Genomic DNA, 22365 nt, shown 5'->3' on the forward strand with positions numbered 1-22365 from the left:
TCTCTGCCCCACTCCCGCTCTATGCCACCTGGACCCCTCATCATAGACAAACAAATCACACGACTTGCCTGGCTCCATGGGTTCCCCATAACTTTATCTCCCACTACCTCCCCCTGGTGGCCTTAGACACTGGTTCTCAACATGTCAGCTCCCTGGATTATTTGGGGGGGGGGGTGAGCATCAGGGGTTAGTTTGAATTATGGGATTGAATGGTGCGCAACCCCCAGCTTTCTATGAACGGTAGCTAAGGCAACTGTCACAAAAGGGAGGGGCCCGCCTCTCCCTCTCCCCGTAAATCAATCACTTGGTAGAATGACAGTAAAGACCATTTAAAATAGTACAGAGATAGTGCTCTGCAAATCCTGTAATGGAATGGGGAGCTTTTTATCAGTTTCTCTCGGAGAAACAGGGAGCGTGTGCTATAATGAATGCTTACGGCTGATTACCGGGAGGAATTCCAGCCACCATCTGACTTGTCAGATAAAGGACTATTTGCAGACTTGGCTGCAATATAAATCAGACTTACACCTCAGGACTGAAATGCTGAATTAGATTAAGAGAAGGGAAATTCTGATTGCAGCTTCTAAACAACACGCGCCTAAAGCTCTCCTCCTAAATAGCCACAGTTAACTGGAATTTAGTACAGAGACTAGGGGGGGAAACCTACATTCCAAATTCTAAGGATCACTGTGGTTTGAGAAAGCTACTTACTTGTTTTACGTATTAATAGAAACATAGAAACGCAGAAACACAGAGCTGGAAGGAACCTCAAGGGTTATTGAGTCCAACCCCATGGACAACGCAGGAAATTCACAACTATCCCCCACCCCACCCCCACCCCGTGACTACTGATCTATGCCCAGAGGAAGGCAAAAAACCTCCAAGATCCCTGGCCAATCTGGTTGGGATGACAATTCCTTCTTGACCCCAAAATAATGATCAGAATTACTCTGAACGTGTAAAAAAGGGCCAAGAGAGCCGAGCACTGGCTCATCCCCTCCTGCCTTCCCTCTCATGATCTGCCTCAGTTCACACAATCAGCACTGCTGTCAAATGGCTACTGAGCCTCTGCTTTAAAAGGTTCAAAGGAGAGCCCGCCTTCCGAGGAAGCCTGTTCTACTGAGGAACTGCTCTCATCTACCTTACCTTCAAGGCAAAGTAGGAAGGCAATGCTCGACACACATCTATACCTTTCAAAACTATATTCTGGTGATGACAATTTGACAGTGCAGTGAAAAGGGTCCAGGTCTTGAGTTAGGAAACCTTTACGATCACCCCCCCCCAAAAAAAAGGAAGTCTATTTTAACAAACACTTTCCCCATTGACTTTAACCCCATGGGGATGTTACAGAGGAAAGACCACTAACAGTCACTGATTTTCTTTCATCTAGCAGCCCTTCATGGAGTCATCTCACTCTCTTTTCAAAATATTTCAATTTCTCTCTCCTTCTATACAGTGCAGAGCAGGGGTCTCCAACCCCGGATCACCTTCAGAATTCTGATACAGGGTGGTGAGCACAACTGCAAAATGGCTGTTCCGAGAGGTGGAGCCAACCACAGAATGGCTGCCGTAAGAGGCAGGGCCACCAACACAATGTCAGGGAGTGAGGCCCTGTGGAACTCTACTAATAATTCTTCAACATTTCAGGCAGAGACTCTGTTTGGCATAGGGTTGTCAGGTCCCTATGGTGTGTGGGGTGCCCTCTGGTGCTGACCAGCTGGCTGGTGAGGGAGAATTACTATCCCAAATACGATGAGCCTATGTGACCCGGAAGTGGTTTTGCGGCAAAACTCTATGGTGGAATTAGCTTTAAACCAGAGAGTTTTGCCCCGAAACCAGAGTGTTGCAACCGATGCGCCTACATCACTTCCGGGTGATGCAGACACAGCATGCTTCTTCACTCCCCGCTCCCGGAGTGTCCCAGTAAGTCCGCCACTGGCTTGTCATTTGGACCTGACGACTCTAGCTTAACAGGATGCCTGTGAAAGTGAATATGTTTAAAATTATTTTCTTGCATACAAACAGATTACCTTCAGTTACACAAGAAAGATCCTTGTGCTCTGGTGGCAGCTACTGCCAGAGCAATATTTTTTTAAAGATCTGCACAGCCAATCAAGTCTCCAGTAGCCAATCAGAAGCCTTGCTGGTGAAAAGCTCCACTTGGCCCCACCCACTTTTTAAAAACACTTGGCAGGTGCCAGGAAAGGTGGAGGCAGGTGCCATAGTGCCCACGGGCACCATGTTGAGGCCCCGATGTACTAGTTAGAAAATGTCAGATTAGAACTAGCAAGAACCAGGCTCAAATCCCCATTCAGCCATCAACCCACAGGGTGACTCTGGACCAGTCACCCTCTCTCACTCGAATGATCCTCCCAGGATTGTTGTGAAGCTACAACAGATGAAAAGACAATCATGGACTGTATCAATTTTGGAGGTCGGATGGAATTTTAAAAACTCTAGTAGATACATGGATACATACCACTGAGGGCCAACCCCTCTGAAATCTCAGGCAGGGAGTTTTCCCAAGTTCCATTACCTGAGATCCTTTACATGGACATGCCAGGGTTTGAACCTGGGACCTTCTGCAAGGAAAGCAGTGGCTCTACAATTTAGCTACTTCCTAATAATCCATGACCCTGACCTGGATGGCTAAGGCTAGCCCGATCAATCTCAGAAGCTAAACAGGGTTGGCCTGGTTAGTATCTGGATGGGAGGCTAACAAGGAAGTCCAGCGTCATGACACAGAGGCAGGCAATGGCAAACCACCTCTGAACATCTCTTCCCTTAAAACCCATAAGTTGGCTGCAACTGGACAGTGCTTTCCACCACCGACCAACGTGTGCACTCAGCATTTAGTACAGTTCCGCTACAAGGCCCAAGCTGCCCCCAAGCCAACCAGGATACAGAATGAGAAGTGTACACCTACTCCACTAAAAGAACACTGGTCCTCTGCTCAAATGACAGGCGTAAGTCGGACGAAAAACTCCAACAGTTAGAAGAACTACCCCATTTGTCGAAGAATTTTTTTTTTTACAGCCACAAAGGTGCTGCTTTCCCCTCCATTCACTTATGCACGGTCTGCGGAATCAAAACACTGATCTTTCTGTGGAATGAAATTAGGTTCAGTTTGAAACAGAATCCTCTCTCACTTTCATTGCTGGATTTTTCTGGGTGTGGCTGGGGCGAGAGGAGACTGGAGGGGATCAGAACCTTTCCCAGGATGAAAACCAGGTAGGGTTCGTGTTTAAACTCATTATGTTACAAGCAGTAACACTTCAGAGCTGGGGGTCGGCAGGCACACGGCAGGTTCTACAACGGAAGAGATGCCTTGAAATGTCCAAAGCTGGGATATATGGAGTCAGGGGTCTCCGCTGCTACTTGTATCTGATGAAAGGAGCTTTGACTCTCAAAAGCTCAAACACCCCCCCCCCCCAATCTTGTTGGTCTTGAAGGTGCGACTGGACTCAAATCTGAGTTTTCTACTGCAGACCAACACAGCTGCCCATCTGAAACTATATTCTAGTGGGTAGCTGTGCCGACCCCATATCTGGGGAGGCCTGGTTTCACTTTAAAAGTGTTCTTTTACTTATGTTTATCTGGGTATCTCTGGCTGCCAACAGGCAATTTTTAAAAGGATTTCCAAACCTTTATGCTTTTTCTATTTCTGGGTAGGTAGGTCGAGGTTTTAGGCTTTCATGAGGGTCTATGTGTTTCCTGAGGGATTATTTCTTTCAGAGCTGGCAGACTTGAATAAAAGTGGATTTATTGAAATAATGTGTAAATAAAAGAGTATAACAAGGTAACCGGTACTGTGAATATTTTTAACACTTGCTTTGTGTCTCACATAAGATCTGCTCCCTTTCTGTCAGGGATCTGGGCATGCAACTTTGTAACTTTAACTCAAGGTCATGTAAGTTCACTGTTTCTCTCCAGGACATACAGCCTTTCTTAAACTTTGTCTTCAATTACTTTCATTTAAATTTTTACTATTCTCTTAGAACAACCTCAGCTGTTCTTAACTCTTAATCACACACAGACTGTCTCTCTATCAGACTTCAGAACAAAACTACTTAACTAACTCTCTAATTGTCTTCTTCAACTGTCTAAACTGTAACTCTTGACTGACACACATTTTCTAAACCCCCTCCCCCTTTCTGCCAATCACCAATCACACTCATTTGCCTGTTTCAACCACTCTAGATTATCATATAGCCATGCAACCAAACTTTTAAAGACACACACACACAGTTAAACATGAAATCATTACAGTAGCCTTGCTGGTCTGAAGCAACAGAACAAAGTTTGAGTCCAGTGGCTCCTTTAAGACCGACAAAGTTTCATTCTGGGTATAAGCTTTTGTGTGCGTGCACACTTCTTCAGATACAAACCATATTTGAAGAAGTGTGCCTGCACACGGAAGCTTATGCCCAGAATTAAAATTTGTTGGGCTTAAAGGGGCCACTGGACTCAGACTTTAAACTATATTCTAGTAATGGTAACTGGAGAGGCTGATGCTGCTTCAGAGCGGAGGTGCAGGTACCCAGACTGGTGGCTCTAGTTTTCAGCAGTAACTCCAGAGGCGGCCACTGAACACCTGTGAGACATGCAGATGTGGCTCCCCCGATAATCGTTCATTTGGTTGCAGAATCTTCCTTTTCTTTCTTCTACATGCCAATACAATTGAGTCAGTATTGCCTTGATGACAGATGTGGGAAGGGGAAAGGACTGCAACTGAGAAAGGAAATGAGCGAAGCGCTATTTCTCGCCTTCCACTTCAGATCCCCAGTTAAGGGTAGGACGCAAGAGTGTATTCCCCACTAATGGTTCCCACTCTCGCAGCAGGCATCCTCTGACACTCACAAATTCTTAGCCTTTTCCGTTTGTTTCCTGACTGCCTCACAGCCGCTGGCAGCTACATCTGAGAAGCCGCATGACAGGATCCTGACCCCGGCACAATTTATTTCTTTACATTATTTCTGTGCCACTTGTCAGCCTAAAGGCGCTTGGAACGGTTTGAGGGTTAAAGTCGAACAACAGAATTCAAGCAGTAATTGGAAGCAAACAATCAAGCTTTGAGAGATTCCGTTCCAGTTTCAGATTTGCCCAATGGAAGAAAGAAGTCTTTACCAGTCTCCAGAAAGGGGAAAGCAATGAGGAAAGATGGGTCTTTTTCTTGGGGGCAACCACTGAAAAGCCCTTGCTCCTGGTGGATGCCAATGCTGCATGCACTTGAGAAGATATTCTAAGACGGGCCTCAAAGGAAAGGCAAGCTTACAGATTTGTAATCAAACAAACTAAAGCTGTTTTAAACAGATCACTGGTTCTTCTAACTCAGCGACAGACTATCCTGACAGGCAACAGCTTTCCCAGGGCAGAGAGAAGATTTTCCAAGCCTTTAATTTGGAGAGGCCAGCAATTGAGCCTGGGACCTTCTGCATGCAAAACTTTGTGCTTGACCACTCAGCGCCTGTATAAAAACAAGCACATACTTCCAGCTTCCATTAAAGATGGAAGCCAAAATGTCTAACTAAAAGCAGTGGCCTTTGTCCTATCAACTCTTTCTGTTCTACTGGCTACTTTCCTTGTATTCAGAACCTCAACAGATGCAGCCCTTAGATACACAGACATGCAAATATATTTTTCTTCTTGCCTTTTAAGCCAGGGACTCCAGAGCATTCCAGGCAATTAAGTATATAGTATTACTCCAGTCTAAGCCGATGGGAAGCAATGGGCTTAGATTGGAATAACGCTGCATAGAAGTGCACTGTAACAAGTGTACCTGGACATGCGAGGACATGTGCAAGTGAGACCGTATTTGGTTACATATCTAGCTATAAAAATCCCTCAGACCCATAAACAATCACAAACAAGAAGTGCTACTCAGTACGGATGTGGATCACAGAATGGATTTTATCAACTTAGAGGCCAATCAAGGTAGATCACGGCACTAAGTGCAGGGGCCGAGTTCTCACTGAAGTGCTATACCAGTGTCAAGACTGTACCACATCAGACTGCAGGGGGGGGGGCTTGCATGATCGAATGCTCCTCCACAAAAACAGTTTCCCTGCACATAGAAGAGTAGAGTGTCAAGGAAGAAGATGACCTAGAACCTTTTCCCTGGTACCCCAGCTCTCTGTGTGCAGGGAGATTTTTTTTTATCCAGAAGAGCATTCTGCCATCATCTCCTGGTAACTAATTTCCATTCCTTATTTCCAGCCCTTAAAGGATCCCTGCTTATGAACTTATGAAGGGCCCTGCAGCTCCTCTTCTTCCATCTTGCCTCTTCCCCTGTTCATCAGTCTGCTTACTTGACTTCAGTGTTAGCTGCGCAACTGTGAAAGATGCACAAAAAACGTCTGGGTTCACTCTGAATTAGGGCAGCTTTCAGAAGAGCTACTGGCTGCGTCAGAATCACTTGAGTGTGAAGTGACAGCTCTACAAGGGTTGCTACAAGCGCTGTGAAAATCTCAGAGGGCCACCCAGCTGGCAGCACACTCAGACCCAATTAAAGTGAAGGAAGGAAACAAGACGGAAACACTCGAGTGGCCCTCCATACAAGAGGCTGGCCTAGTGAAGGAAACCCTCCTCCCATACCCCAATGGCCCCGCTCTGCCTTTATCTGGATTTCACTTTTTCCATTTGTGTTTCATGCCAATGTGCATATATTACAGGAATAAAAGTCAAACCGAGGATACAGGAAAACCATTGAATCGGGTCCAGTAAAAACCTCCTTGCTGGCAGACTCCTCAACCCATCATCCAACATTATTTGGGCTGGGAAAATAGTTCTTCTAAGGGCTGGTCAAGAAGATAAATCTTGTCACGTTCCAGATGGTGATGTGATGTCTGGCAAAAGTACCTTCCATAAATGTTAACTGTTTCAAATGTTACTTCCAATGTGCAGTATAAAATATATATATGTATTAATCCTGTTGTGATGTTTTTCCTCTTTCCCGGAGCTGTGAAGGCTCCATATCTCCTAAGTCAATGCAAGCTTCCTAAAGGAAGTTGTAGAAGCTAATATTTTGAAAGGAGAACCATAAGAACTTAGAACATAAGAGATGCCAATGTTGGATCAGGCCAAAGGCCCATCCAGTCCAACACTCTGTGTCTCACAGTGGCCAGAAATACCAGTGCCATCAGGAGGTCCACCAGTGGGGCCAGGACATTAGAAGCCCTCCCACGGTTGACCCCCCCAAGCACCAAGATGACAGAGCATCACTTGCCCCAGAGTCCCTATCTATACCTTGTGGCTAATAGCCACTGATGGATCTCTGCTCCATATGCTTATCTAATTCCCTTTTGAAGCCGTCCATGCTTGTAGCCGCCACCACTTCCTGTGGCAGTGAATTCCAAGTGTTGATCACTCTTTGGGTGAAGAAGTACTTCCTTTTATCCGTTCTAACCCGACCGCTCAGCAATTTCATGGAGTGCCCACGAGTTCTTGTATTGTGAGAAAGGGAGAAAAGTACCTCTTTCTCTACCTGCTCTTTCCCATGCATAATCTTATAAACCTCAATCATGTCACCCCTCAGTCGTTGTTTCTCCAAGCTAAAGAGCCCTAAGCGCCTTAACCTTTCCTCATAGGGAAAGTGTTCCAACCCTTTTATCATTCGAGTTGCCCTTTTCTGCACTTTTTCCAAAGCTATAATATTTTTTTTAAGGTGTGGTGACCAGAACTGCACACAGTATTCCAAATGAGGTCCAAAAACCACAGACATACTTATGGCTAAACAGTCTTCAATCTTTCGGACAGTTTGGAATCAGAACTCTATGGCCATGTGAGCATAATGCAAATGTTCCAATTGTCACGGGCCAGAAAGATCAGACTAAATCATAGTGGAATTCTTGAGGTGGATTCCTGAGGAGGCATAAATCTTACAAACGAACAAATGTATTGTGAAAACTGAAATCTCCCTGGAGGAGACGTCATGGACTCAGCATGGTTTGGTTACCAGTGCTGCGCCTCAGGCTCACATGTTCCTTACTATCCTCATGGCTCCAATTCTCTCCTTTATCTTCTGGCATGAGGTAACCCCAGTTTGCCACAATGTATGAACAGAGCAAATGATGGTTATTGCAAACCATAGCTGGCTTTCAAACCAAGAGTAGAAATTATAATTCAAAGTGGATTTCCATTTCTGGCTTGGGAGTACCACTGGTCCATCAAGTTCAGTCTTGACTAGCAGCAGCTTTTGCAGATTCCAGACAGAAAACAATCTTTCCCAGCTAGAGCATATACACTATTAAGAACTTTTAAGAATAATAATAATAAAAAAGAGAGCACATGACTGGGGAGAGAAAAATGTGAGTTTCATCTGCTGGTTTGAACTAACCAGATGAAACTTTAACTGCAGCCTTCTAGCTTGACTCTCTATGCTTGCTGTCACCCACAAAAGAACTGAACAAGGCTTGAAAGCACGCCAAACATCTCATTGGTTTAATGGCAGGCAGATATTTCAAGCTCCTCATCTTTCTCTCTTTCTGTCTCCAGCACAGATGTCTACAGAGCTCATTTATGGCAAGACGCTGAAGGATCACAGTTGGGTTCCAAAGAGAGAGCAAGAAATACCCATAGGAGTTTTTGCTTAATTTGGTGGGGCCAGCTGTCTGAACTGTCCATCTACCTTTCTGGACCACCTGTCAAGACTGCCACACACAAAAGGCAAGGAAGGAAGGAGGACTGAAAGCCAAACACAACAACTTTGATTCTGCACTTTCAGGGGGGACTTGGGGATTTAATAAAAAGACTGCATTTGGATGGTGTTGGCAATGTTTGGCCAGGAGCAACTCCACAACATCTCTTTCATTCTGAATTTAATGAGGATCTTTCTTAAGGCCATGGCTTTTTTTTTTTTAAAGATTATATTTCTCAAAACATGCTTGTCTAGGAGAAGTTTTGGAAGTGACAGTGAAACCTCCCCAAGCACAAAAACAGCAGCCACAGAAAGGTGTTTGAGTTCATAGCAAGCCAGACCATTAATTCTTGTATTGTCTACTCTGACTGATAGTGACTCTCCTGAGTCTGGAGACCTCAGAGATTTAATTGGGAGCAGCTGGGGATTGAACCAGGGGCCTTCCCGCGGGGGAAAAAGAGATGCTCTAACCACTGAGCCACAGTCCCTTACTGGCAAACGTTCAGTTGTAGTAACAGTGCAAAAGGTGAGTCAAAAAGGGTAGCCTACATTATCAGAGAGGGCAACAAAAGTTTAATGAGTTGGAGGTATCAAAACCATTTCCATCAATGGTACCAAGTCCTGCTGTATTTTGAGATGGGGTACCCTTCATCGACAGATATTAAGAACAAGACCACACTAGAATAAGATGCAGTGGATGTGAGTGTAGAGAATGAAGGTCAAATCAACTGTTTCTTCCTCTTCCATACAGAGAAAGTTCCAGAACCTGGAGTCACGCAGTGAAAATGATATGCAGTGGACTGCAGACAAAGACATTTGTTTCCATGAAGTAACTCTAACAGGGTCATCCCAAGCAGATAGATCCAGTTGGTCAGCCGTGTTGGTCTGAAGCAGCAGAACAAATTTAGAGTCCAATGGCACCTTTAAGACCAACGAAGGTTTGTTCAAGGTTTATTGAACAAACCTTTGTTGGTCTTAAAGGTGCCATTGGACTCTAAATTTATTCTAAGCAGAATTACACTTTTCTGAAACCCATGGACTTAAATGGATTTAGAAGGGTGCGACTCTGTTTAGGACTGCAGCATAAACAGCTCAGAATTGTTTGGGTCAGGGCACCTAAGTGGGTCATCTTTATTATTAAAGTGAGCAGGAGAGAGGCCCCAAGGGTGATGCCAAGTAGTTCACACCTGATTATTGACATTTAAACTCAAAGAATAAGCCTATGGCCTATTGGAAAAACAGGGTTAACAAAGTAATATAAGAAAATAAGGAGAGCCCTGCTGGATCAGACCAATAGTCCATCAAGTCCAGCATTCCGTCACACACAACTGCCCAACCAGTTCCTCTGGAGGTCCAACAATAGGGCACAGAGGCTGAGGCCTTCCCCTGATGCTGCCTGCTGGCTCTGGGATTTAAAGGCTTAGTACCTCTGAATGTGGAGGTTCCCCTCAGTCACCATGGCTAGTAGCCACCGATTTATCCTCCATTACTCTATCTAATCCCCTTTTAAAGCTGTTTATTCCTGTGGCCATCACTACATTCTCTGGCAGCAAATTCCACATTTTAATCTCTCTGTGTAAAGTAGTATTTCCTTTTGTCCATCCTGAACCTACTGCCAATCAGTTTCATTGGATGCCCTTCACTTCTAGTATTTTAGGAGAGAGAAAAATTTATCTTTGTCAAGTCTCTCCACCCCGTGCATAATTTTACAAACCTCTCTCATGTCCCCCCATTAATCGTTTCTTTTCTAAACTGGAAATCCCCAGACTCTTCAACCTTTCCTCACAGGGAAGGTGCTCCAACCCCCTAATCATCTTGGTTGCCCTCCTTTGTACTGTTTCCAGCTCTGCAATGTCCATTTTGAGATATGGTGGACCAGAACTGTACACAGTATTCCAAATGAGGCCGCACCATAGATCTATACAACGCAATTTGAAATCTGTTTAGCGGCCACATCAAAACACAGATCACTAAGAATACTCATTTGCTCACCATTTCCTGTTCCAGTAGGATCCCCTCCTTGGATCTGTGGAAGCAAAATATAAGGTGCACTTAGGCTGTAGTGGGGTATAAGAATACGAAAAGGGTTTTTCAGAATATTGGTACCTACTAGTAGGGCTGCCTGTGTCAGCTTGGGAAATTCCTGGCAATTTGAGGACAGTGTCTAGGGAGGGGTGTGTGCTGCCCTAGCAGCGTATACAGTAAGCATAGCAAGCAGTTTGTATTAGTGCAGGAAAACAAGTCCTTTACCTTTAAAGTAATGCATGATGGGAATCATAGTTTATTGAACCCTTAGGTTAGATGAAGGGAGCTCAGTCTGGATGTGATGCCTTCCGAAGCTACCATTTCTTCCAGGGAAGCAGATCTTTGTAATCTTAAGATTAGTTGTAATTCCAGGAGCAATTCAGATTCCACCAGGATGTTGGCGGCACTGTCTACTAGTGGGCTCATGATAAGAAAACTATGACCACACAGCTGCACTGCGAGTGATCGCTGAAGCAGCAATGGCGAGTTCCCCCAGAACTCGCGTTGGAGTTCACTCGCGGCACGGCTTGCAAAAGATACTTAAGCCTTTTGCAAGTTGCGCCACGCCATTTGGGATTCTTCGGGGTGGCCATTTTTGGATAGCTGAATTACCAGCCCACTCGGTGATTGACTGAGAAAATACCTGATAAATACCTATAAGGTATTTATCGGGTATTTTTTTCAGTTCAGTTCATACCGAGCGCACACCCCTATCTGCAAGCACAATGTGGACTCCTATGCAGGCTGAAAAGAAAACCCAAAAAGCACATCCAAAGCCGCACTTAACTGCTGCACTTGGTCAATAACTGTATATCAGCAGATAAGACTGTAATGCATTTAAGGAATAATTTGACACCCCTTTACGTGGGGATAAACGGTAATGAAAATCAATGGGGCAGGTGAGCACGCTGGATTCAGACTCATGCTGAAAACGGTGTCAAAACTGTACTCAAGGTCCAATTGACGTTTTGCACTCTCTCTTGCTATATCCTCTGCTCAACAGCCTATTGATTCCTGCTCTCTCCTGCTCCAAGCTTATCGATTCTCATTCTTCCTCCAGTTGTCTTTTCCTTACTTTTAATTCGTTTTTCCATCCATCACGGTTGCCTTGCTCTCCTCTCTCCCATCAGACTCCTGCTCTATGGATAAAATTTCTACAATTTGTTTTTCCCTCATTTCCCTTTCCTTCTTTTTTTTGTAAAGATCTGAAGACAGTCTGGGATAGCCCTTCTTTAAATAACCATACTCTGCAATCAATTAAACAGTAGAGGGGTTGGTGACGTTGTTGGGCTTAACATTTACATTCTCTTCTTGTCAATCCTTACAGCCCTGTAAGATGGATCGGTATTCTTAGGCACACATTGCAGATGGATGTCTGAGAAGGGGAGAGGGAGGATGGCTTGCCTATGGCCAACTAGTGAGCTAAAGACGCAGGCAAGATTCAAACCAGGAACTTTCTGATTTGTAACTCTCTCTGTCTTTTAGCCATTGCATGACACTTGGGGCTTTTCTCCATTGAGCTTTTGCTACAGCCCTGGTGTCTTAACTACTTTGGTTTTCACCGTCCCTGACATACAGTATCGGTTTCCACTCCTGTTTCTCCCCCCCCCCCTTTTCCCTCTGAGTTTTTCATGACACGGGACAGCAACCGCAGGCAAACAATTCTGTGTTTGGGATGGGAAAAACCAATGCAGTTCAGAAGCCAAGCTACAAGAAAAACTCGGTGTGGAAAAGCCCTGGAGGTCTTCCTCTCTGATCTCCTCCCTTTCATTTATTGATAGGATTGGATCCAGGCTAACATACTTTCCATGGGTGCAAGGACTTCCGCTGTAGAGTGAAATTTCCCCACCTCTGCCCTCCCGTGGCAGCCTGAAATGCCCCCTGAAATCCAGTTCCTGGGGGAGGCTCTGTTCCAGCCTTTACCCTTTTCTTCGACAGGCCTGCTGTCATTTCCTGCTGTGCTAAAGAAAGCTTCTCTTGGCCCTCTTCCCTTGGCTAATACATGACCTGCTCCCCTTTGATAGCTTTACTTCAAAAATCTTCTAATTCCTTATTTGGTGACTGTATTCTGCCACTCTGCTAACAGGGCTGCCAACTCTGGGTTGGGGGGAAATTCCTGGCGATCTGGGGGTGGAGCCTGGGGAGGGCGGGGTCTGGGGAAGGGAGGGAACTCAGTTGGGCATTCGTCCTCCAAAGCAGACTTTTTATCCCGGGGAACTGATCTCTGTCGCCTGGGAATCAGTCGTCATTCCAGGAGATTTTTGAGCAACCCTATTTCTGTAATCCTTTTAGTCTGCCTGCCCCCCCCTTGCCACCCGACAGGCAGTAGCGGTGTAAAGATCAATAGGATTTTTGTAGTCCACTGAAGATTAACAATTTTTTAATCAAAGCATAGGGTTCTGTGGACTTTATCGGATGCCTCCTTTCACTAGGCAGAATATAGGTAGCTATGGAGAAAAACTGAAAACTGCTGGATAAAAGGACCATGGAATGCTGGAGTCAGGTTGTTGTTGTTGTTCAGTTGCACAGTCGAGTCCGACTCTTCGCGACCCCATGGACCTCATCACTCCAGGCCCTCCTATCTTCCACCGCCCTCTGGAGTTTGCTTAATTTCATGTTCGTTGCACTGATAACACTGTCTAACCATCTCCTCCTTTGCCATCCCCTCCTTCTTTGACCTTCAATCTTTCCTTCTCATTTGGGGGCCAAAGTATTTGAGCTTCAGTTTCAATATCTGGCCTTCCAGGGAACAGTCAGGGTTGATTTATTTTAGGATTGACTGATTTGATCTCCTTGCAGTCTAAGGGACTCTCAAGAGTCTTCTCCAGCACCATCATTCAAAAGCATCTATTCTTTGGCGCTTGGCCTTCCTTAACAGAGTCAGGTAGAAGTATGTAAAATTCAAATGTAATCAAGAAAACCAGAGACACCATTTGGATCAAAACTGGGGTAACCCAAGTTCAAATCTCTACTACAAAAGCTTGGGCCACGAACCATGGGACCTTGGGCCACGAACCCTTTTGTCTGCCTAACAGGGATGTTATGAAGATAAAACATCTGATGGACTGCACCTCCATCCAGATATTCCTCTGGTGTTCATCTCACTGCTGCCTTCTTTGCATTCCCTCCCATGATTTGCTCAGCTTCACTGGAACTTGTGTGCCTCTGCATGGCCTTTTATGGTGACTGGCCTGAGTTGGACATTATCGAACAGCTTGCCTGAGCCAGTGAGGAGGGGGTCCTCCCTCTTGAGCTTCTGGAAAAAGTGGATGCACAGAGATCTTTTGCAAGCCTTTTCTAACTGGAAAGCAGGCTGGACTCCATTTTAAGTAGGCATGGCGTCTAAGCTTCCTGGTGATGTGTTATTACAGTCTTCTGTGTAAATTGACAGTGACGTTTGTATGCCTACCTGATTGTATACGATTTTGTTGTTTTGATGCCGACAGTCAACAGAGAAAGTCAGTGTACAAATATTTTAACCGACAGTTAAAATGGAGAAGAGGTAGGACAAAAATGAAAGAGAGACAGAAAGAGAGTCTTCATTCTTGCTGTTACAAAGAAACTACTTTTACTTGTACCATCCTTAATCTTTTGACATGTCTTCTTTTGATAGTGGTGCTCCTTCTGTTCTCTCTTTGTTATGTTCAGTGGGTGGTCATGCAGGTTCCTGGTTTCATTTTCACCATCTGGAGTATTCCTTTTCTGTGCCTATTTGATGCTGACTTGCCTGCCTCTTTCCCCCTTTTCACCTGGAGTACTTCAAGGGTCCGTTTCTCTCTCCTCTCTCTACCTCCCTTCTTTGTACCATTTACTTCCTTAACATTCATTACCACCTTGGCTCCAATTTCCTTTCCTGATCTCATTATTTTTGCTGCTGTCCAGTCCTCATTACCTTAAATTTACCGAGAACTCAGCACCTGGGCTTGCCTTTTTTCTTCACCCTTCCTTTTGTTCCTCCCCCACCCCTTACTTTAGTTTAGTTTTGTTCTTTGGTCCAAGTATGGATACCTGGAGCTGTCCTTTGACTCTTCTCTCTTTTTGGCCAAAAACTTATCACTTCCAACTTTCAAAATATTGTTGAACTTTGTTCCTTTCTCCTTCCTGTCATCCATATTGCAAAGGTATTGCCTCTCTGTTCACTGCATCTTGATAGTTACAAATCTTTTTTTAATCTGCCAATCACTTAGCTTCAAACAGCTCTCTTCTTTCCTTAACTGGGTTGTTCAATTTGTGTTTTGCTTAAGTAATTTTGTCCTTTATTATAATCTCTTTGTCAGCTCCCATTTCTGATCCAGTTTGTCTGTTACACTTTTATCTTGCCCTTCCTCCACAGAGCTCAAGGTCACATCCACGGATCTCCCCCCTCCCTAATTTATCATTGCAATAACCCTGTGAGGTAGGCTAGGCTGAGACAGACAGACAGAGACAAGGGGGGAGGGAGTGAATGCTCATGACCACCGTCGTCGTGCTCATGACCATCACCCACAAACAGAGGTTTTATTTGTGACATTCGGATGCAGTGTAAACAACATCCAAACCAGTCTGCATTGTACCTACTCCATAATAAATACAGCTCGACCCACAGCAAGATCACAAAGCCTATGAAGTATTCTTAAGATTCTCCAAAATGGAAACTTAATGGCCAGTCGATTAAAACACCTATTTTGGAAGCTAGTGCGGTATGTCTCAGAGTCAATGACAGATGGCAGAGAAATGCCTTTGGCAATGCATGTTTGCAGGGTAAGGCAGGTGGTGGGCTTGGGCAGTGATCCCCGTGGCAAAAACGGGAGAGTTGGAAGCCCACAGGAGCGCCCTTCTGCCATGCGTGGATCCAGCTCCAGCGGACAGCTCCTTTTCACCAACTGCCATCGGCAGGGGTGGACTGGGCAGCAAAACGGATGATGGAAAAGGACCCCGATGGAGCGGGGAAGGGAGAAAGCAGAGGTCCCAACCAATGTTCCCTCTAAGCTGTGGAGTCTTGTGAGCAAAAATTCTACTTTGTGAGCTACTGGCATTAAAGTTGTGAGTGAGTGATTTGGCTACTGCATAAATTAGTTTACCCTGGAGCCATCCTTCCTGAGCTAGGATGTGTGAGCTAGAGGCTAAAAAACTGAGCTAGCTCACACTAACGCACCCAACCTGCCCCACGCAGGGTGAAGGCCGTCAGCTTGTGGTGGAGGCGGCTTACACCTGCTTTGCATAGGTAGGTGCTGCTCCTCGAGGGCTGGTGTGGCCCCATCAGGGGGTGTACCCCCAGGCCATCGGGCCATCAGGACCTTTCCCAGTGGCCTGAACGGCCAGTCTGTCCCTGTCCATCACTGAGTTTACAGAGAGAAGATGCAAAGCTCAGGCATTCTTCCAACATGCCTGGGCCAAGAGCTCCCTCAAATCATATTCTAATTTATATGTGGTGTTAGCTTCCAATTGCTGTAAACCCCCCTTGGGAGCCAATTATTTTTAATTGAAAAGTGGGGCAAAAATACAAAAATCAATCAGCCCACAAACGCTATGAACCAAAGGTTGCAGAAACTGAAGACAGACAAAACTCTTGATTTCAGAGCGCTTGGAAATGGTGGATGACAGGCTGACTTTATTCAATGTGGGTTGCTAGGCAATCCAATATTGCTCTTACTCTGGAAGGGCGATTTTGTTCTCAAGAAATATTTCCCGTTCATGTCAGGGTTAGTTTATGTCTACTGCAAATTCTGGTCTAGAGGGGATTAAATACAAAAATCTTAATTAAGATCTTTGCTATAGTCGTGGGTGGGGGGGAGGGGGGGAGAATCAGACCTTCATGTTTATTTTGTGTACTCACCACAAAATTACGAATTGATCTGTGAAAAATGGTCCTGTCGTAGTAATTCTTCTTGCATAGTTTAATGAAGTTTTCACATGTTTTAGGAATCTGGAAAAGAAAAAGGGAAAAAAAAACAATTAGCCTTTTGTAATTACTGAATGTCCTTTTAATACCGTAAAATCAATAACTGGTGCCCACTGTACCAGAAAAGATTGTATACGTGGACACCAGCTAGACTGAATGGGCTAATTTCACAAGCAAGTTATTCAAAACCGGGCTTCTGCTCAGGTCCCAACAGATCTTCCCAACACTATGCCAAACTATTTCTCATTCCCCAAACCAATCCTACCATTTATTTTGTTACCATCCATCATTTTCCTTTGAAGAAGAAGAAGAAGAAGAGATTGGATTTATACCCCGCCCTTCACTTGGAGTCTCAGAGCGGCTTACAAACTCCTTTCCCTTCCCCTCCCCACAACAGACACCCTGTGAGGTGGGTGGGGCTGAGAGAACTCTTGACATAAACTGCTCTTTTTCAAGGACAGCTCTGACAGAGCTTGTGACTGACCCAATGTCACATCAGCAGGTGCAAGTGGAGGAGTGGGGAATCAAACCCGGTTCTCCCAGATTAGAGTCTGCACACTTAACCACTACACCAAACTGGCTTTGACATCATTTACCATCATTTCCGCTATAATTCCACTTTGAGAACCAATTTGGTGTAGTGGTTACAGCACTGAACTAGGAGTGGGGAGGCCCAGGATGTCACCAGATGACCTGGGTTCAGCCGCTCACTCTCACTCCAACCCACCTCAGCAAGGGTGGTTGCGAGGATAAAATGGGAAGGGGAGAACCAATGAGAGCTTCTTTCCCTGAAATGTAGTGAAAAGCAATGGGGGAAAAAAACCCTCCTCTCTCTTTTCCCAGCTTTTGCTAGAAGACTTGGAGAGAGGGGAGATCTCTTGTCTGACTTGGCACACAGCCCAAGTCACCATCCCTGCTTCTGCCTTCTGCAACTTCCCGGTGGGGTACAAATGAAACATGCACAGGTGGAAAGCGGAAAGTGCTGTCAAACCGCAGCTGACATGGTAACCCTGTAGCACTTTCAAGGCAAGAAACAGTCAAAGGTCGTTTGCCATTGCCTGCCTCTGTGTAGTGACTCAGGCATTCCTTGGTGGTCTCCCGTCCAAATGCTAGCCAGGGCCAACCCTACTTAGCTTCCAAGATCTGACGAGATCAGGCTAGCAAGGGTTATCCAGGTGAGGGTAATCAAAGGCACAAACAAATAACAGACACACAGCAGATCCTGCCCGACAGAAGGTCACTGTGCAAGTGTGTGATGGACTGCACTTTTAAAATGCCTAGGAGTGCTGTACAAACAACTAAAGGACTGTGAAGGGTTAATTCTTCACAGAGACAGAGAGCTTTGAGTGACAGGCTGCTCCAAGCAATGTGATTTGTTAACATCAGCTGAGTAGAGAGAGACTTGAGAGCTGAATGCCAAGGAGGAGAATTCATTTGGAATTCAGCCCTGACTGAGAGCAGTTTAACACAAACAGGAGAACTGGGGAAAGTTGGCAAGGACGAGTGGGTAGTTAGGCAACAACTCCCATTTGGGCCAAGGAAAGGGGATAGGTCTTCTAGAGAGAGACGGAATTTCCCTACCCTATCTAAACAGGGTGATAGAACTGAAAAGGGCAGAGAAGGCCAGGTGTGGTTAGAAACTCTTACAAGTCAGTTAAAAACTCAATACAAGTACTGGACTGTTTCAAGAGAAGGGTATATCAGGAAAGAGTATACCAGCCTTCTGGAAACCAAGAGTCAAAGAAAGTGTACTGAAGTGTTTGGGGAAAACACTGGGACAAAAGCCTCTCAACATAAAGATTTTAAGTAACTCTGAATAGCTTAAGAAACTTTCATTAGCCTGAAACATAAGAACTAAAGTCTGCGCATGTACTGGTTTTAACTCAGGGTTATCTATATTGAGTTCCCTCAGAAATTTCAAACTCTGATTTCACCTGACCTTTCCCTTCTATCTTAAATAAAATATTTTGTTATTTTTGAAGTTCAAAATGCCTCGAGTGCCATTTAAGTGGTTTAAATTAAAGGGCTATCCTGACCCTTCCCTCAGGCTCCTGGGCTGAGCCAACAAGCAAAATATCATAATGTGACCAGGTGGGACAGCCAGAGTTCTTCAGCAAAGAAGGTAACATATTACTAGGGCAGCTCAGTCACAAAAGGGGGAAAAAACACGGAGGGAAAATCGCGCCTCTGAGGGAGGGAAGAGGACAGGGGCCATCGTAAAGTGTTACAAGCCCCTCCTCCAAACAGCCTGCATGTGCCAGTGGATCAGAGGGGTCAGGTGAAGGGAAGGGATCACTGGTAACCATCAGTAATGGCTGGATACTAAGCCAAGGTAAAAATCTGTGTGCCTCTAGCTCTGTCTCCCCCTCTCCTCTTGTACTTGGTAATGTCCAGTACAACAGAAGTTGTGATGTGATACCCCTGTGGCTCAAAGAATCTTTGCCCCTTCTCCACTCCATCAGTTGTCGCTTGAGGGGTGGAACTTGGAGAGCCGTGCCATCTCACATAGTTCATTTTATGACATATTGCTGGATGGGGGGGAAGAAAGATACAGACTGAACAACTGTTATCAGGAGCAGCCATTCCTCTCTAGAGATTTCTAGTTCTGCCCTGGAGAGCACACATTTCCCTCCGACTGAGACGCAGAAGAAAAAGTAGCAAGCTATTCACTGTGTCTCTTGACACTTCTTTGGAATATCAGAATACCACACGATTGACTGTGTGGTTTTATGGTATGCTGTCCAGCAAAGCTGTGGCTGGTACTGTACAGTCTTTCAGACATTCATTGGCACACTGAAAAGTGTTGAGCACAAAGGAACACTGGACGCAGCAGAGCTTGTTTGTTTTCATTAAAGGAACTCAATACTATGCTCAAGTTATGAATGGCTCCCACATGGTATAGTTTGAAAGGAAACATCAAACAAAATGAATGCGCTTGTTTTTCCTTCCTGAATCAGGAAGAGAATAAGCAGCTTTAGACCAAGTCAGCACCTTATTAATCTTCTCTGTCTCTCTCTCTCTTTTTTAATAAGGTCTCTTGGGGTGATCAGCCATCTTGTAACAGCTTTTTTAAAAAAAAAAGAAAAAGAAAAATGGAATTAGCTTTAAGTGAAAGCCCCTGAGAGGATACAAAACCCCATTTCAGCCTTCTTTGTACCAATTACAAATCTACAGAATGGTGGTAAGAGACGACTTACTTATTGACACTGGAAATGAAAACCAAATACACCTGCCTTGTGAACCACAGAAGGTTTTGAGTTACTTGATCAGCTCTGAGAAATCAGATGCTGTGGGCCGCTGCTTAGCAAACAAGGGGGTCCGTTTTACTGCAATCCCCCCCCCCACGCCTCTATGAAATGGTTTCCTTGGAAGCCACCAACCGGTTCCCATGGTCACTGAATGAATCATGCAATGCTCGCACACTCTGGCAGGTAAGCAGTTTCTTAGCAACATCACCAGAAAGAAGTATGGCGTGAACCAGTCCAAGATTCTGTCTTCTGTTGGCAATAGACGCCGGTTTCATTATTAAGGCAAGTAAAGAAATGACAGCTTCACTTCTTCACTCCATGGAATTTGATCTGACTGCTGGTCTCTTCTTGCTCAAGTGTTTGTACTTTAGGATTAACCTCTGGAGGCAAGAAATGCTGGAAATAAGAATATCCACCTCTGCCAATTGGCTTCTGCATTGTTGTTTTTAACATAAGGGACCTACCAGTGGCAATACAGTATTAACGGATGTCTGTCAATTCTGTTCCCCCCTGAGTGCAACAAGCAGAAGGGATGGAAAGGACACACAACCCTCTAACAAAGTGAGGATGGGAAGAGGGGAGGAAGGGATTAAATAAGTGAATCTTGGGAAATTGTCCACCCCACTGCCAGCTGTTGGCCATTCTCCAAGGGGCAGCAGGTGTATTTTTACTCTTTCACCAAGGATGCATCTAAGTATTATGGATTCGTCGCTTCATTTTAAATCAGAGCTGTTTTTGCAGGCTGTAAGATAACTAAATTAAGATCCCTGAAACATGTTGCACAGAGTTAGAAACACATTATATTAAGAAGCTTCAGGTGAGCATAACATTGGAATATTGTGATTATATGTGTGCAGCTATATGTGTTTGCAGGGGTAGATAAAAAACTGGAATCTCACCCCCCCCCACCCAAATCTACCCCTCCAGCATAGAATCGGCATTCAAGGGCTTGAATGAGCCAATTTCCTCTCCTCTCTCCTCCAGAAAACAAGAAATGTTGAAGGCGGTTTAGTGTCAATTTTAATTGCCCTCAATATTTAACTGCCCTCAACATTCCATGTCTTCTAGAAGAATGAGCATGCTTACCCCTCATCAGGCCATTTCAGTTTTTCCCCAGTTTAAAAATAATATTTTTCTGCCTACCTGGGAATCCCCTCACAGTACACAGAAAATCCTATCTTGCCTGCAGGTCACCCTGTTCCACTACCTTCCGAATAGATATTCAGCTGCCCTCAATATTTGATGTCTCTTAGTGCAATAAATATGCTCAGCCCTCATCAGGCAATATTGAGGATCCCCCCTTGCCTACTTTCGAGATATTCCCAGACAACAAATTGTCCTTTGCTAAGGCAAACTGACCGGAGCTGCGGTGGCTCAAGTGGTTAAGACGCTGAACTGCAGGCTGTGGAAGGTCAGTAGTTCAGCAGTTCAAGCCCCGGGTGCCGCAAGACGGGGTGAGCTCCTGTCTCTAGTTCCAGCTCCTGCCAACCTAGCAGTTCGAAAGCAAGAAATTGCAAGTAGATAAATAGGTACCATTTCAGTGGGAAGGTAACAGTGTTCCGTGCACCTTGGTGTTTAGTCATGCCAGCCACATGACCACGGAAACGTCTTCGGACAGCGCTGGCTCTTCGGCTTTGAAACGGAGATGAAAACCCCAACCTTAGAGTCGGATTCGACTGGCTTTCGAGCAAGGGAACCTTTACCTTTAAGGCAAACTGGGCATGCACATACTAGGTTTCATATAGGAACTTCTGGATACCGCTTCACTTAGGAGGAACAGTTTTCCTTCTTGTTTTTCTTGGAGAACCATCTCAGTGCCTCAGAGCCCATATCTTCATATAGCACTCTGCACCACAGGGGAAGTTCCCAGGTATTCTTTTCTGTAAGATTTAAGCCAAGGTTGGCTGCCACTAGGCTAGGATAGACAAAAAAGAAATCAACATATCTAATTCTCAGTATGGCTGCGGATACTTAAACCTGCAGACTGGGGCCATGTAGAAAGAAAGTGAATCTTTCCACGCACTAGGGGGAATCCCTAGGCTTGCAAAAAATACAAAAAGTTAACAAATATGCTTGGGGGAGGTAAATTCCCCAAAACACAACAGCATAGTCTCAGTTGCACCTACCATGAACCACCATCGTCTCAGTCTCATCAGGCTTCACAGTGAAGACAGTAGATGGATTACTGTGCCTGGCAAATGCTGCTGTAGGCAGGTGGAGGAGAAAGAGTGGGAACAGACCCCTCCCAATCGCCACTTGAGCCCAAACGTTGGTGGTCCAGGTGGGACAAAGCAGGGGCCATCACTGTTGTGTGAGCAGCAGAAGGGACAGGTTGCTGAAGGGCTAGTGGGCGGGGGGGGGGGTAAGGAGCAGGAGTTGGTGAGTGGGCAGACCAGCAACCCAGTGGGGAAAGGGAGGATGGGTTTTCCCCTCCCATTAGTCTCATTAGTGAATACATTGCATTGACTGCCATAAGACACACTGATAGCCATTGGCTTGGATAGGGGATTTGTCTGCATTCTGGTAGAAAGATCAACTGACTGTTCTAGTAGGCACAACAAACCCAGTTCAGGGGC

General features: G+C 45.2%; 1 protein-coding gene across 1 annotated transcript in view; it reads right to left on the reverse strand.

Moving 5' to 3' along the window:
• PPIL2 (peptidylprolyl isomerase like 2) overlaps nt 1-22365 on the reverse strand; it is a 129553-nt gene that overhangs the window by 30947 nt on the left and 76241 nt on the right. Inside the window, exons 13-14 of the mRNA XM_015416895.1 lie at nt 16476-16565; nt 10628-10661 (exon numbers count right to left, since the gene is read on the reverse strand). Of these exons, the coding sequence (XP_015272381.1) occupies nt 10628-10661; nt 16476-16565 (124 nt within the window). The remainder of the gene's footprint in view (nt 1-10627; nt 10662-16475; nt 16566-22365) is intronic.

This window comes from Gekko japonicus, unplaced genomic scaffold (assembly GCF_001447785.1).
Source record: "Gekko japonicus isolate JY-2015 unplaced genomic scaffold, Gekko_japonicus_V1.1 scaffold316, whole genome shotgun sequence".
Taxonomy (NCBI): domain Eukaryota; kingdom Metazoa; phylum Chordata; class Lepidosauria; order Squamata; family Gekkonidae; genus Gekko; species Gekko japonicus.